General features: G+C 41.5%; 1 protein-coding gene across 3 annotated transcripts in view; it reads left to right on the top strand.

Annotated features, from left to right (window-relative positions):
• The window catches only part of ATP8A2 (ATPase phospholipid transporting 8A2), a 657063-nt gene that overhangs the window by 202783 nt on the left and 436534 nt on the right, over window positions 1–17746 (top strand). For all 3 annotated transcript variants that reach the window (XM_050937153.1, XM_050937152.1, XM_050937151.1), the window contains exons 23-24: window positions 2790–2928; window positions 11866–11930. In XM_050937153.1, coding sequence (XP_050793110.1) covers window positions 2790–2928; window positions 11866–11930 — 204 coding nt within the window. The remainder of the gene's footprint in view (window positions 1–2789; window positions 2929–11865; window positions 11931–17746) is intronic.

Raw genomic sequence — 17746 nt, forward strand, 5'->3', positions numbered from 1 at the left:
CCTTTGAGTGGTGACCCTATGGGTGCTCCACTGTAGGTGTGCTCATGTCTCTGCACTGCTGATTGGAGAACTTTGGTAGCAGTGTCCACTAGGCCTGCACATGTGCTGTCTCTCTTCGTACTGCTCCATGAGGCTAGTCTGGGCGCATGGACCTGCCCAGTTCCTTCTCAACTGCTCATGGCTAGAGATGGAGCCATTATAAGACTTTTGCTTTATTTTATATATCTATAACTAGTTAGTCTCCTAGTTATAGTTCTCAGTTTTTTTCTCCTTTCTTATTTTACCCTTGAAAATAATAATAATAAAGTACTTTATTTTCCCCTCTCTTTTCTCCCCCACTGGGGACTCTTCCCTACCAATGGGGTATGCTTGGTTTTCCAGGCTTTAAGAAGTGCCTTGCTTTCAAAGAGGTGATCCCGATTGCAGACAAGCACTCCCAGTGCATTCACTGCCTCAGGGAAGGCCACATCCAGCAAAAGTGTGGTCTTTGCCAACAACTCCCTCCATGATCTCGTAAGCACAGAGAGCGCTGACAGAAGATCATCTTCATGAAGGTGGCTCTCAGGCCTGATGTCAAGTATCAGAGGCTAGCCTTGTTAGTCTGTAGCCACAAAAAGAATGAGGAGTCCAGTGGCACCTTAAAGAGTAACAGATTTATTTGGGCATAAGCTTTCATGGGTAAAGAACCCACTTCAGATGCATGGAGTGAAAATTACAGATGTAGGCAGATTTAAATTACAGATGCAGATTTAAAAGTAGACATACTTGAACAAAAAAACCTCAAAAAGAAACAGCAGAACTAAAATTCATTTGCAAATTTAACACCATTAATTTGGGCTTGAATACGGACTGGGAGTGGCTGGCTCATTACAAAAGCAGTTTTGCCTCTGCTAGTATTGACACCTCCTCATCAATTGTTGGGAGTGGACTACATCCACCCTGATTGAATTGGCCCTGTCAACACTGGTTCTCCACTTGTAAGGTAACTCCCTTCTCTTCATCTGTCAGTATAATAATGCCTTCCCTTCATTTCCCCTACTATTGAAGGTCCCGCAGAAAATAAAAAGACGGAGCCCATGTCATTCTAATTCCTCCTACTTGGCTCAGGCAGACCTGGTACCCTTACCTGTCACAGCTTGCGACGTGCCCTCCAATCCTTCTCCCAGCCATTCCGCACCTCCTCTCAAAGAACAGAGGACATACCCTACATCCCGACTTGGGGATTCTCCACCTCAAGGCATGGCTTCTGCTTGGGTCCAACATCTAGAAAGCTCTTGTTCAAGGGAGGTACAAGAGGTTCTGTTGCACAGCAGAAAGTCTTTGACTTGACATACTTACTGGCAAAAATAATTTGGTGCTCTTCTTAACAAATCTCCCCAACATCCATGACTCTTCTGCATATCCTACCTAGACTGTGAATTAACCCTAATGAAATGGGGTCTACCTCTAAGCCGTCTCAGGGTTCACTTAGCAGCTATAACAATTTTCCACCAGCCCGTTGAGGGGTACTCAGTGCTGTCACATCCAGGTTCCTCAAGGAAATAGTAAACCTTTTCCCACAACCTCGACTTCTGACTTCCATGTGGGACCTAAACTTGGTACTGAAAGCTTTGACTAGGCCTCCTTTTGAACCTCTGACCACCTGTTTGCTGACATACCTTTCCATGAAAATGGTCTTTCTGATAGTGATTATCTTGGGCATGAGAATAGGAGAGAGAACTGCTCTGATGGTGCATCCACCGAATACGGTATACTTCAGTGACAAAGCTTACTCTTAGGCCACATCCAAAATTCATCCCTAAGGTTACCTCCCTGTTTCAAGTGAATCAATTAATTCACCTTCCCATGTTTTACCGCAAGCTTCTCTGAGACAGCAGGGAGGCTATGTTGCATACCCTGAATGTCAGGAGAGCCCTGGCCTTCTACCTGGACAGGACTAAGGCCTTCAGGAAGTCCTCTGAGCTTTTCCTCTTTGTTGCAGAAAGATCCAAGGGCTCAGCAGTATCAGCCCAAAGGCTTTCCAAATGGGTCTCAACTTGTATCAGACAGTGTTACCAAGTTTTGCAGTATGACCCCTCCAGACTGTTTGTACACACTCCATAAGGTCTATTTCCTCATCCGTTGCCTTCTTCAAGAATGTTCCTATTTCGGAGATCTGTAGAGCGGTGATATGTGTCAGCCCACACTTTCACGGAACACTATGTGATCACCAGAGACTCCGCCGCCATCTTTGGCTCCACAGTACTGCCATCTGTAATGGACCAGACTCTGAAGTCCCGGCCCTCCAGAAACGATACGGCTTGGGAGTCATCTACAGTGGACCACCCACAGGGATACTACTCGAAGAAGAAGTTACTCATCTTGTGCAGTAACAATGGTTCTTCAAGATGTGTGTCCCTCCACAACCCACTCTCTTTCCTCTACTTCAGAGTTCTTGTCAATTACTCTGTGCTAGAGAAGGAACTTAGCGGGGCTAGCCTGCACGCACTGACTAGCCTCGGGCACAGCACGAGAAGAGACAGTGCATGTGTGGGCTTACTGGACACTGCTATTGAAGTTCTCTTATCAGCAGTGCAAGGACGCAAGCACACCTACAGTGGAGCACCCATAGGGACACACATCTTGAAGAACCATTGTTTCTGCACAAGGTGAGTAACTTCTTCAGCTCTTGCCAAAACACTGTATTAGTGATGAGGTACAGCATGCAGTCATTAATTCCCTTTTGAGTGTGATCTAAGCTGATATTGGCCTAAAGAAAACAACCCCTCAAATTCTTATGTTTGTTTCAGGATTTACTGCTTCTTGGAGCTACAGCCATTGAGGACCGCCTTCAAGCAGGTGTTCCAGAAACTATAGCAACACTAATGAAAGCAGAAATCAAGATATGGATCCTGACTGGGGACAAACAGGAAACAGCTCTCAACATAGGTAGCAACAGCAACCTTCATATTTTATTTTGCTTTGAATTCACCTGATACAGAACTGTGAAGATAGGTAGCAAATGTGTGCACTAAGGTAACTGGTGTTAGTGATTAAGAAACCATTGTAACTTCCATTGAATGAAAAATGTTAATTAGAGTTTAAGGTGCAGCCTAGTTTGTCTATTTGAAGGTGAAAGTAGCATTCCAGCAATAGGGGGAAATCATCTTGTATGAAAAAGTTCTTAACATTAATAGTTTAGGGCTGTATTATAATTTCTCATAACAAAAATCTCTCAGTTCTGCATGCAGTTCTGTACATGGGTCATGGTATATTTCCCCAGTCTAAACCTTAGAGTCCAAAAGTTGGGGTACCAGCATGAATTCCTCTAAGCTTAATTACCTGCTTAGATCTGATAAGCTGCCACCAATCAGGAATTCCAGTGCCTGATACAATCTGGTCTCCCCAAAACCTTCTCTGGGGACCCCCAAGACCCAGACCCCCTGGATCTTAACACAAGGAAAGTAAACCCCTTTCCTCACCATTGCCTTTCCTAGGATTTCCCACCCTGGAAGATTACCGTGATTCAAACTCCTTGAATCTTAAAACAGGGAGGAATGTCCCTCCCCCCCTTTCTCCCTCACCCAGAGGCAAAACAGATTCAAGCTCCGTGAATCTAAAACAAAAGGATTCCCCCTTCTCCCCTCCCTCCCTGTTAAGTACAGACTCAATTCCCTTGAGCCTCAACAAGAAGGGAAAATCAGACAGGTCTTAAAAGCAAAATTTTTAATAAAAAGAAAGAAAAAAGTAAAAGGTGTCTCTGTACTTTAGATGGTAAAAGTTACAGGGTCTGTCAGCTTATAGAAACTGGAGAAAAAGCCTCCTCCAACAGAAATACAATTTAAAATACTTCCAGCAAACTACACATTTGCAAATACAGAAACAATCAAAAGACTATAACTGCCTTTCTTACTAAAATACTCGCTATAAGAGACTGTAGCAGGGAGATTGGCAAGAAAACTGGTTGCCCGTCTAGTCCCTTCCAGGACCCAGAGAGAACAAAGCAAAACCCAAAAAACACAAACAAAGGCTTCCCTCCACCGAGATTTGAAAGTATCTTGTTTCCTGATAGGTCCTCTGGTCAGGTGTTTGGTTCCCTGTTTGTTAATCCTTTACAGGTAAAAGAGACATTAACCCTTAACTATTTGTTTATGACAACATGGAGAGGGAAAGCAGATTGTCTGAAATGAATTGCTATCCATGGAACACATCTGAGGAGAATTTGGCCCTTTAGGTTATAATGGTGTATCTACTCCACAACAGGTGCTACTCAATATTTAGGAAATAGATATGAAAACAAATAACAGAGAGAAGCACCACAGAAAGGAACTACGGGGAACGTAGGTATGCCGTAACCTGCTTAATCGAAGTAAAAGACATCTACTGTAGGAAAAAGGCCATGGTTACGTACTTTAACCTATTTTTAACCCCAGCTTTAACCTATTTTTCTAGTATACATAAGCCTCCTTGGGTGACCAATTCATAGAACCCAGTCTCCTAGGGAACAGCTGTACAAAATTGAGACCTCTCTTCTGTTGACAATAAGAAGTTCTCCTGTGAATTTTACTGTCGTCATGTGCACATGTAAGGAATTGAGTCATCCAAACCAGATATTCCTCTGAATACCTCCATCTCATCCAGGACTAGCTCTTCTTTAGCATCTTCAGTACTGATTTGCGTAATACACCTTGTTGGGTAGGTGGCCTAGTGCCACCTCCCAGTGGGAAAGTGTTTCAGTCCAGTCTCTCTTCTTACCAGATGGGGAATGAAGTGGGCATGAGACTTAAGCCCCTCCTGCACTGGGGCCAGTTGGTAGGGGACTGTGGGCCCTCCGACTCCACTGGGCTCCAACCCAGGGCCCTAACAGGGGTCAACAGTGTCTGGCACCCTAGAGTCCCCCTGAGTTACCCTCCCTTGGTCACTTCCTACCATCTGCTTCTCTCCCCTAGCTCAAAGGCCAATGTAAGGTAAAAAGAAAAGATAACTAAGCATTCAGCCTGTAGCAGGGTGGTTACCTGCTCCAGTGCTGACAGGGTTGAAGCCAGCCCTGGGATAGGGCTCTCGGCTAAGAGAAAAAGCTCAAGCTGATTAGGGAAGGAGCTACACCTGGGCCACACCCCAGTCAGGACAGCTGAATCTTATAAGAAGGCCAGAGCAGCCAGAAGCTGAGGAGAGTCTCTTCTCTAGTGGCGGAGGGAGACTGGCCTGGCTGCAGGGGAGTTACAAGGTACCTGGGAGTGAAGCAGGGCTGGGGAACCTGTGCCCACTAGAGCTCACTCCCCTCCAGAGCCTGGAAGGCAACCCAACGTTCCTGAGTCTCACTATTCCTCTGCTGTCAGCAAATATCTGTGAAACCCTCTGGCAAAGTATGTGTGTGTATCACCTCTAGTTAGTGCTTGTCCACACAGAGGATGACAACTTCTGTTGTCACCTACTCCATTAGAACAAGTGGCACAGGGCTGTGCTATGAATATAAAGATTTCAACCCTGCTGGTGACCTATGTGGGTGTCAATATGATGCATATGATTACGTTTGTTTTTTTCAGTGTAGAAAAGTATACACAAATCCATTAAAAGAACATTATAAAAGTTGCAAAGTCAAGCACTTAAAACTTAGAAAATACCACAATTAAGGTTGCCTGTGAAATCTTAATTCAGACCCAGGTGCGTATACATTATGATACAGTCTTCAATTACATGATTATATACAATTTCTTCCACAGAATACCTGCCTCCTTCAGTGTATACGACAGACCTGTTCTGAAGATGAATCAGGGTTGTATACTGAAGGAGTCTGTTGTCGGGCCATTGCTTAATTTTTTGCACCAGTTGGGAGATGTGTAATGAATGAGCCAGGGTATTACAGAAAGAGAAGGCAGTCAAATGCTGCCCTGCTACATTGGATTCTAGTTCCTATGTGATGCTAATCAAGTCACTTAAACCAAATTTTTCAGAGTAGTCAATGAGAGTATGTCTGCACAGCTGGCAGCAGCCCATGACAGCAATCCTCCGAATCTGGGTTGACAGACTCAGGCTTGCGGGGTTCACACGACTGTGCTAAAAAGAGCTGTATAAACAGTGCTTTTAACTTGCGGCTCATGTTCTAGGCTTCAGAGCCCAAGCTCCAGCCTGAGTTGCAATGTCTCCACAGCTATTTGTAGCTGGTAACTATTTTTGGAAGTCTTTTGACCCAGGCTTATAGTCTCACTGCTGAGGGTTGTGTAGGCAAACCCTGATTGTGTGTTTCTCATTTTCTAGGTGCCTGACTTGAGATCCTGGGGTCTGATTGTCAGAAGTGCTGATTACACAAATCTGCAATTGGAGGCAGCGGGAGCTGTGCTTGTGCGTACAAAGTGCTATATGATGCTATGTACTCTGAAAAATCAGATCCTAGGTATCGAACCCAAAATTAGTGAATACTTTCGACCTGAATCTTTCTCTGCCTCAGTTCTGCATCTGTAAAACAGAGCAAATAAATACCTCATCGTCTCAGAGGTGTTCTGAAAATAAATTGTGAAACACTCATATAATATTATGATGAGCACCATAGAAAAGCCCATGAGGAAATTCATTTGTCTTCAGAGCAGGGTTTGAATAGTTTGCAGTAACTAATGGATAGGGCCACACATTGAACAATGTGGAGGGGAAATAGCTGCTCATTAAGTGAGCACTGTCCCTCTTGAGGCAGGGGTCCTGTGAAAAAATGAGATGTGATTGAAGACTGTTTGATAATGCATATGAACAAATGGGGCTGAAATAAAGTTGCACAGGGAACCTTTATTCTGGCATTCCTTAACATCTGAATGCTTGGCTTTTCAACCTTTAATGTTCTTTTATTATACTTTTTCCTGTGTAGTGTGTATGTGTATATATATAAATATCATATTGATTTCTACTGGGGAAAGACTTCTGTGGAATATATCATTCAGTCCTGTGTATCTGATTTCCAGAAAGATATGGACAAACTGGAGAGAGTTCAGAGAAGAGCAGGAAAAAAAAAAGATTAATTGTCTGAGAGATTGACATATGAGGAAAGATTAAAGGAACTATGAGTTAAATTCTGGCCCAATTGAAGTCAGTGGGAATTTTGCCATTGACTTCAGTGGAGCCAGGATTTCACTCTAAATCTCTGAATCTTGACTAAGTCATGACTACCAGAGTATGTACACTAAGAAGAGAGGGGAATTTTTCAGCATGATACAAAGGGGAGCTACCTGAAGTAATGGTATGAAATTAGAGAAAGAAGAATGTAGGAGAAATATCAGGAGTAACGTCCTGCAGTGAGATATATTCGATGGTGGAATAAATACTCTTACAGCTTGTCTACACTTACAGCGGCGCAGCTACGCCAGTGTGGCTGTATTGCTGTAGGACTTAGTGAAGAAGTGCTATCTATGCTGATGGGAGAGCTTCTCCCAGTGGCGTAGGTACTCCATCTCCCCAAGAAGGGGTAGGTATGTCAACGAGAGAAACCCTCCCATCGACGTAGCGCTGTCTACACCAGGGCTTAGGTTGGTATAAGTAAAGCACTCAGGGGTGTGGATTTTTCATGGCCTTGAGTGACGTAGTTATACTGACATAAATTCCTAGTGTAGACCAAGCCTCAGGGAAGTGGTGGTGGCCCTTTCCTTGAGATCTTTCAGAGTAGCTAAAAAACCACCATAAGAACAATACAGAATAGGTAGGGTGATGGGCTATGGATGTTGTTTTCCATCTGTCTATAAGTGGTCACATGACCTTTTTGGCTGGAATTCAGATGACTCTGGAAATTGATGTTGAAAATGTCACCTGCCAATTTTAAGCCAGTGGAATATGTCTGGTTTGAACAGGTAGGGGCAATTGGCCAAGATATCCTTGTCCATCCGCATATACTAGAAAGTGCCACATCTCTTGAGTCATTTCTTCCTGAGCCTTTGCCACCATGCCAGCAGAGCCAAACTGACTGCACCAACACAATCCAGCTCAGCCCTCTACAGCTTCATCTATGTGAAGATGATAGTTTTTGTGCTCTGTGACAAGCTTGTCTTCACCTACAGGTGTATAATCACGGTAGATTGACCCCTTCACAGCTTCATGCCCATAAGAGGGAGCAGGAGTTGGTCTTGCTTCATGCCATTGAGTCCCATCGATGGATGTTACAGGAACTGTCTAGGTGCCAGCTTCTATCTACTTCACTGTCCTTCATACTGTGACAGAATTTTCTAATGTTGCACTGGCCCTCTAATGAGATACAGGAAGGGAAAGTCTACAGCCAAAATAAACAACTGGTTATTAGTAAGAAATTTAAAAAGCCCATCTCATTCCCAGTGCCGTGGTAGAGGAGGCCAACTTTTCCGTGACCATATGGAAAAAGTGCCTGCACTGTATGCAAGTGCAGCAGCTTGCTTATAAAGAACCTTTCAGTTATCTGAGCAAGCAGGCATGCGTGCCTATTGTGCTTCTACAGCACCTAGCCCAGTGGGGTCCTGGTCCAGAGTAGAGCCCTAGGTGCTACCACAATACAAATAGTAATAATATAATGAAAGGAGCAGCTGTCCTTTTGATTGTCTGTCTGTTTTGCATTGCAAATGTGGATTTTTAAAAAAATATATATTTTAGGTGTATTTTTAGAGGCCTCTTTGAAGACAGCCTATGAGTTTGAAACAAATTGTACACCATCTCTTCAGATCTTGAATTATTTTCTTGGTAAGGCTGATGAGCAATGCACGCATCTCAGTCCTGATCCTGAAGTACCAAACAGTTTTAGGAAGTTCGGTAGAAGACAGAATGGAATTGGAATCAAATTTCCTAATTTGGATTTCTATCCCATAGGAAGTGTCTGTTGTTTTATGGAACTTGTGCCCACATGTTTACTGTCTCACATGCTTATGGATGTGCCACCATGTCATATAGGACAAGCAAGTACCTAAGAACCTATCTACTTAATTCTAAAGTCCTTCAGCCCTTCTTATCAGATGAATAGAGGCAGAGCTTCACTCAATCTGGTCTTGTGAATGAACAGGCTGTCATGCACATACACACATACATACATAGTCCCAGTGTTACCTTGTTGCCAAAGTCTGCAACCGTCATCCTTACCAAAAAGTCCTCAAAGAAAGCTACAGTTAGCCTGTATAAAGCACCACTCACACTTGCCTGCCTTTCTTTGTGGGTTTACAAATCTTTACTAACAGCCGTTAGCTTGTTTTCCTTTAGGAATCACCTATCTTAGTAATGTGCTGTTTTCTTGTTGAAGCAGTTGCTTTCTTAGCATCATCAAATTAGCTCTGACTTTAAGGCTTTTAGTTGTTTGAACAAAAGTGACCTATGAGCCATTATGTACACAGATCTGCAGGTAGGCTGTTAGTAATTTTCTGAGTGGTCTTTTGCCAAAATTCTGGAACTCTGTGACCGAACTTGCATTACTTTAGCAAAGCTTCAGACACTCGGTAATTTTCTTTATTTAGCTTTAAAATTGGCTTCAGTTAGTGTAAGTGAAATTTCAGATGCAGTCTGCGTGACTCATATAGTTATTGTTTGCTTACTGGAATTGTCTAAGATCTCAGTGTACCTGTAGAATTCAAAGGCACTAAAATGGATTAAACAGAATTTTCCGAAGTGGTAGTATTTCTAGTAGAAATAGGGTGGGTGGCTTAATATCTAAGTATTTTTAAGAGTCATTTACTACTGCATCTGGTGTGAATCTTCTGTAAAATCAGTTTGTTGATCTCAGTTTGCTCCTCAAAGGACAATAGTCGACAACCACAAAAGCACTTTCTTTTTATTTGCCATAGCTAGTAAAATGCAACAATGGGTGTCAGTACAGACCTTTCAGAATGTTGTCTTTGTTAATTAGTGAAGTCATATGATTTACATAAGCTTGTTCTGTGACTGACTGTATTGTATCTGGCATTGTTTTCCACTAATTCATATCTTTTTGAAATGTATACACATTCTCAAAATAAAGCAAATATTGGGATGCAGAGGGATACCTTTTTAAAACTGTGCCTTTAAATGATCACTATAGTTAGGCTAATGTTTAGCAGTAACATTTTGTGTACAGTTTGAATCATGTTTGTAAAGTTTGTTTTAAATTACATTTTGAAGTTCTCTTGTAAGTAAAAAGGTTTACAATCACTGTGCATAACTTCTGGCACCCTTTTAGCTTTAATTTAACGGTTAATTTCAGGTAAATAAAAGTCCTGGAGATGCCTGTCTCAGCCACTTTATGGATTTAGTTAATTTTTTGCATTAAGGATCTAGACCCCAATTTACAAGTGTGGATTGACATTTTATACCTAGCTTTGATCCAGAAGTTGATCTCATTTTACCAAACTGGAGTGTCTGTACTTTTAGTTTTAATTTGCCATATTAGCACTGCCAGAAGTAACTATATTAACCATTTGTATAGACTATATAGTTGTAAATGTCATTTGGCAACTTTAAGTGCCAATTACAATACTTTTAACATACTGATGTTATATTTCAAGATGGTAGAGATCTGAAATTGTGCATAATATATAAGAATCTTATAAAATGGTGATTGGTTTGTGTTTTGTGCCCTCTTTCTGAGCTTTTTTTTTTCCTATTCCTATTTAACTCAATGATGAAACTTCAATTGACTTCACTCATTGCAGGATTGGGCCCTCTTTACTCTATAATTGCCAAGACATATAGCAGAACTGCTTAACGTTTTCACCAGAACTTCTTCATCCTGCTCCAGCTGTCAAATGGCGTCTTGCTTGATTTGAAAGATGTAAAATAAAACAACGAGCAGCAGTTTCAAAATTACTGCTCACTGTTGCAGCTGTTGTTCCAATCAAAAACTACTAGAAAATCCTTTTGAATTAGTTATACTGAATTTGTAACAGTCTACTGCATAAAGCTGCAGCCATTCCCTGGGGAAAGAATAAGTCTGACATGGAGGGAAATGATTAAAGTTGTAATATCCCATTTTTTTCAGTGAAAATAAAAAATGTAGCTCTTCAGTCTGGAGCTAATTTAAAAATTCCATTTTTTCCCCTTAAATTCAGCATATGGAACTTTCCCTCCCTTAATGGAAGTAGTAGGCTAGAATTACACTGGAGCCGAAATAATCATTATGTGTTGTTTCTTATAAAGTCTGTTTTTTGTTTGTCATTACCCACTAAAAGGTTTAATTACTCTTTCTGATAGTGAGTCTCTTTGGGTGGAATAGCACAGAAAGTCATGGATTGTGCAGCTTTCCTATTGTGAATTCTGTTTTACTAGCTATGCTTCATCATTTTCTCAACAGAGGCATACAGTCTCACTGCTGGCCACAACCCTCTTATATTTGTACAAAGGAATCCTTATCTAGTCAACACAAATGTATTCATTGCAAAATATTGCCCAAAATATTATTGCAAAGCTATATTATTATGGACCATAATTATACTTAAGGTAAGTTATGAAGAGCATCAGGCAGAAACATCCTTGATAATAATAATCACAAAATTCTTCTTTACTTAATGACCTAAATGTTGTACATTACAGCTGTATGCTGGTAAACAGCTGCTATTTTCCACCCAAGAGGAGGCTGCATTTCAGTTGTTGGTTAAATGGATTCTTTCATATGTCAGTCCTCAATAACTCCTATAAAATATATTAGCGCAACGAAAAATCTTGTAGTCTGACTAAATTACTTACATTGCTGTTAATGTGTGTCTCTCTATGCCACCCCTACAAAAACAAACAAAAAACCACTCCATTCATTATTATTCATATTGCTGATCAGTTACTCACAACGGACTACTCCTGTAAGTAACTGTTCACCATGGAGCTCATAATTTGGCCCTTAGAAATCCTCAAATAAAAGGTGCTATATCAAAAGTGAAATTAAAATATTTGTAATTTTTACAACGAAACCCTTGTTTTTATCTTTTACAGGGTACTCCTGCCGGCTTGTTTCTCAGAATATGTCTCTCATTCTAGTGAATGAAGATTCGTTGGATGTAAGTAATTCTTTCCATGGAAGTTCTTGGTTCAGTCCTTTATTTGTGTTGCATTTGTTTTATTTCCTCATTCTGCTTCAGGAATAGTTTAAAATCAGAGCTCATTTTAGAAAGCTACCAATCAGTAACTTTCAGCTATCTAGACTAGATGACCTCCTGAGGTCCCTTCCAACCTAATCTTCTATGATTCTATGATTCAACAGATCAGTAGGAACAGGGGTTGGGCTTTAAATAACATTTGTTGTGCCCACCTCAATACCACTAGAAGTCACCTTCCTGCTAAGGGAAAACAAGTTAATCAAAATGTTTCTTGTTCTCTTAAAGCTGTATCTGACATTAGATGTTTTGAGCAACATCTAAGATGGTTGGAAAGAGGCTGGGCAAATACACATGTAAATTCACTGTGTGGTGTATATAATTTTAAGATGTAAGCAACATTAAAAGAGCATTGTAGTTGTTCATGTCCTCAGTACTTGTCCCATGCATAGTGAATGGAATTTTCCTCCAGTAGTACCTGAGTAATTTTTTATGTGCTGAAGTGATCCACAGATCTTGTCTCCTTATGAAATGATGATGCCTGTGCTTTCTCACCAATTCCAAAAGCAGCTCATGTGTGGCTTGAACATCAGCGTTGGTTCTTGCTATTGCTGCACTGCTCATGAGAGCACCTCCAAAATTAGCCAGCTGGGAGAGATGTATAGATTTCTAATAGAGACTATGTCTACACTTATGGTGGCGTGTAGAGCAGTGGTTCTCAAACTAGGGCCATCGCTTGTTCAGGGAAAGCCCCTGGTGGGCTGGGCCGGTTTGTTTACCTGCCACATCCACAGGTTCGGCCAATAGCAGCTCCCACTGGCCGCGGTTCACCGCTCCAGGCCAATGGGGGCTTAAGGAAGCCGCACGGGCCGAGGAATGTACTGGCTGCCCTTCCTGCCCTTTATTAAATCCATAGAATGTGCCCATTCTAGACTCAATGTACATATACAATTAATTGTTTATATAGAGACAAAAAGATTCAAATCAGCACAGTGTCAACTTATAAGACTCCCAGCCCATCAAAATTACAGACAAAACTCCTAGGCCCTTTGATTATTCCATTTCTTTTTCATTGGAACTAAATGCTGCACTGTCTTGGCTTTCCCATTGACTAACTGAAAATGATGACTGTAGAGGGATTGATGGCCAGGGTTCAAACCAGAGAAGGGAGAGAGTGCACATCTGGAGGAAATAACAGTTGTATGCCTCCTCGATGTAGGGTGTTTAGCCAGATTTGATAGTAAACTGTTCAATCCAGGGTTGTGAGAAAGTCTTCAACGTTTTAGTTTTTGTTTCTGAGAAAATCTTCAACCCTGGTGAGATAAAAGAGGTTTGGCTTTTTTCATTTTTTTTAACTTCTGTGTTACTCTGAAGTAGTTACATGAACAATAAAGAAATTTTGAAGTTGTTTATCTTAGAAACATGAGTCCCTAATTTCAAGATGGGAATGAAACTTTTTAAAGTATTCGGTATGCTAAAAGAAAAGTGATAAGACCATTAAAGTTTTTGTCATATCTTTTGAAAGTAGTAAGAATGTTCCTAGCTCTATCTGCAAGCCTGAAAGAGAAATGAGAGGAGTCACCGATGACTGGAGAGAAATGCATGTTTAGAATGAACTGTCACTGGATTTGAAGAGGGGAGTGAGTGCAGTTCTTAACTATCACGGAAGTTGGCTTGCTAGCACCTAGACACTTCTGGAAGGTAGACAGGGTATCTGATAATATGGTTCTTGATAAGATTGGCTAACATCTCTTTCACAGTGTTGAATTCACTAGGTGGCTGTTTCTCATTCTAACTCTTGTAAATGTGAAAGCTACAGTACAGTAATGCCAGTAAGTACCTAGTATGGTTCAACGTATGCATTAGTATGACTCAGCCTGTCTACAGCTGAATGAAGTGTAGGAAAAAAGTAATTGAATAGACTGAAGTAATGAAAGAAGATAATTCTTCTGAAGTAAAATGTAAATTTCATCAAGAGTTGGTAAATAGCACGAGAGAGAGAGGATTTGTGCTCATCTCAAAAAGTGCAGAAAAGAGCTCTCTTTGGATTCATCAGTATCAAATGTACCATTGAATAAAACAGTTTATTCAAGTGGAAGCACAGAACCGTGATAAGCTGGATGATCCTGCAAATTACAACACAATGTGGTCCCAAGAGAAAGTCCAGGATACAAACTGTAACATATTTAAAACCACCTTCATAAAACAAGGACACTCCACCAGAGAAGTGGATTGCATCATGTAACAGGCTATCCAGATATCTCCAGAAATCCTGCTCCAGTACCAGAAAATAAACCCTCCGACCCCACACCCCTGGTTGTCACTTGAACCCCACGCCAGAACCCATGAGGGTCTTATTAAACAGTTACAACCCGTACTTAGTGGGGACAACATCCTGCAAGAAATCTTTCCTGAATCCCTTCTTCTGGCCTTCAGACAACCCCCAACCTTGCCAGGATCATCATCAGAAGCACAGACGATAGACCAAGACACCGAAATTCCCTCTAAGCTGCGCAGCCGCGCAACAGGCTATCAAGAGAGAGGTTATCAAGGGAGAGGCATGCCTGGCCCAGCCCAGCCCCGCTGGAGCTGCTGCAGCTGAGGAGAGGTGCCTCTCTCCCAGCCCCAAGCTGCTGTGGTGAGAGAGGGCTGGCGGGAGTCGTCTCTCCCTGCTGCAGCTCCTGGGCAGCCTGTACCCTCAACCCTTCATCCTCAGCCCCACCCAGAGCCTTCACCCCCTGCTGGAGCCCTCACCCCCTGCACCCCAACCCTCTGTCCCACCCCTAAGCCCCCTCCTGCATCCCAAACCCCTCATCCATGGCCCCACCCCAGAGCCTACACCCCTAAGCAGAGCCCTCACCACCTGCACCACAATAACAAAATTTATTCTGCACATGGGTGTAAAAAACTCAAAGCAGCACCAGCCCTTGCCATAAAAACAGATGTGAAACCTGCAGACATATCTCCACTGCTATGATTATCTATACCCTCCAAAACACAGCTTTCAAGATCAATGGCTCCTACACAGACCTATCACAACACAGGGTGTACTTCATCCAGTGTACTAACTGCCCCAATAACTATGTGGGTGAAACCAGACAATTACTATGCTCTTGAATGAACTCACACAGAAAAATGATAACAGACAAAAACACCATCTCACCCATGGGCGAACGTTTTCACAAACTGATCACTCCTTATCTGACCTTTCTGTCCTTGTCCTCAAAGGAAACCTGCACAACCTTCCAAAAGATGAGCCTGGAGCTTAAATTCATAACTCTGCCAGACACCAAAAATCATGGACTTAATAAATACACTGGATTTATGGCTCAGTACAACAATCTATAACCCACTAATCCTACTTTGTCCTATGACGGTCAAGGTCTTAACTGCCCTCTTCACCTTCAATGGTCTCTTGCAATGTGTGTGAACTCCTTATCTATCTTGCCTTGTATTTAGCTGTGACACTTGGAGTACCTTTCCCAGACTTGAAGAAGAGCTCTGTGTAAGCTCAAAAGCTTGTTTCTTTCAGCAACAGAAGTTGGTCCAGTAAAAGATATTACCTCACCCACCTTGTCCTGCAAATTAAACATTTACAGTGCTGTTGTCCTTACTGAAACATAAAACGTAATGATAATTAAAGCCTTCTGTCCCAACCCTTCTAGCTAGTCTTCAGCAGCAGCTTTACTGAAGAGCCGTCTCTGTTCATTTTTAAAAAATGGCTGTGGCAATACTATAAGCAACTTGAAAGACTTGAGCTTGTTGAGAAAGTTTCAGACTTCTTTTAACGTTCCCTTCAGTGTGTCAGAAAACCAGCAATTTGAAGGAATGGCTGAAACACTTCTACCTGGAAGGATAGACCGATTTAAACTTATGGGCCCACTGCTGATTGCTGCAAGTGAAGAAATGGGGGGGAGGAGGAAGAATTGCAAGAACCAGCATTAATGCAGAATAGTTCGTCAGGCATGAGACTGTTACCAAATAATGGTTATAAGGATCTGTATAGGGAACGATGCATTCCTTCTTATTGATATTTATTCTGTGTCTGAAAAGAAAAAATGCAGACTCTCTTGTGTCCAGGTTGTTGAAAATGTGATTCAAGAATGCAGAGAAAGGTATGGCAAAGAGGGTTTTCCCATTTGCTTAGACAATGGAAAATAAAATAAAAAAAGGTGGGAACTTCCTGGGCACAAATACTTGTAAATTTCTGGGGTGAAATCCTGGTTCCATTGAAGTCAGTGGGACTTCTGCCATGGGTCAATGGATCCAGGATTGCACCCCTGATATTGGTGTTCAGCACTATTTATTTAAGTCATGAAAAAGGAGTATCAACTAACAGCTGTAACACCAGTTTTGGAAGCTGAAAGAAATTTCTGAAAAAGAAGGATTGATATCCCCTCTTCTCGAAACAATCAAGGGCACTCTCAGGAAAATTGTGAATCTCCATTTGCATCCCACTATCCATAAAATGTTACATTTACGCTATGCACAGGGAGGATTTCGATCAAAACATTGCACACATTTTACACAAATAGAGACTCTTTCGGAAAGGCACAAAATTGACAAAAGCAGTTGAAGGAGATTTCAAAGGAATTTGACAGATTACAGGCTGATGCCACTGCCACAGCAGTCTCTGTGGAATGCTGGCCTGATGTAATTAACAACATGAACTGGAGCCGCACAAGGACAACATTAAAAAAACAGTATTCAGAAAAGCTATGGAACTTTCCTGTTACTTAACCAACATGACTGATGCCAAATATAAAGGTCATGAGTCTAGCCCACAGCAGAAAAGAAGAGGCTGAAATCTAGCTGATGAAATGTGTTGAGTTCCCCTTCATCCCCTCCCTTCAGTAAAACTGAAGATACAGACCTCTATCGCAAATCTGTGTTTTCCAAGGAGGTTATATCACGGTTTGTTGCTTTAAAATAGTAGTAAATCCTAGCATTAAAATCACAAAAAGCAAGATAATTTAATTCAGAATTTGTCATGTTTTATAAGTTCTGCACTCCTTTCTAGCCAGGTCACTGACAATTAGACTTATTGTAGTGAATTGGTTTGTTCAGAACTTCATAATAGTCTGCGCTGAAAAGTTAAATTGGTAAATCTGTATTGCTATTTAAGGGCAAAAACAAGCATTGTAGGCCTAACTAGTTAATAGACCAGGGACTTGATGATTGTGTTCTTGTTTTACATACAGAATTTGAAAGCATTTCATTTGCACAACATGTGTCTTTCTGTGTTTCAGAAAGAGAAACTTGCTTACAGATTTTATCATTTTTATGTAATAGAACCTTTGTGGGGTTTGTCTTACTTAGGTGTGTTTTCCTTTGTCCCAAGGAAAAGAAGCAATTTCCCCCCTCTCAATTTTATCCATTTATAAATATCAATAGATATAAATTTATCAATTAAAACATGTGGGCAATCTTGAGGTCATATTGGATCTTCTGCTGATTTTTATCCCATCCACATTTGGGAAGGAGACATAAGTGCTGGAACTAGGGATCTTGGGGGTGCTGCTGCACCCGCTGGCTTGAAGTGGTTTCCATTATATACAGGGTTTGCCATTTGGTTCAGTGGCTCTGCACCCCCACTATACAAGTTGTTCCAGCACCCCTGAAAGGAGTTTGCAACTTTTTTTGGTTGTAGGTATCCTCGGTGGTATTCTTGCCTCTATCAGCTGGAGATTGGAGTGCTATAATGATGCACTCTATACCTGAAAACTACTTGGAAACTGTAGCTAGTGCAATTGCAATTTAAATGGTATCATTCTGTAGGG

This window comes from Gopherus flavomarginatus, chromosome 1 (assembly GCF_025201925.1).
Source record: "Gopherus flavomarginatus isolate rGopFla2 chromosome 1, rGopFla2.mat.asm, whole genome shotgun sequence".
NCBI classification, from domain to species: Eukaryota; Metazoa; Chordata; order Testudines; family Testudinidae; genus Gopherus; species Gopherus flavomarginatus.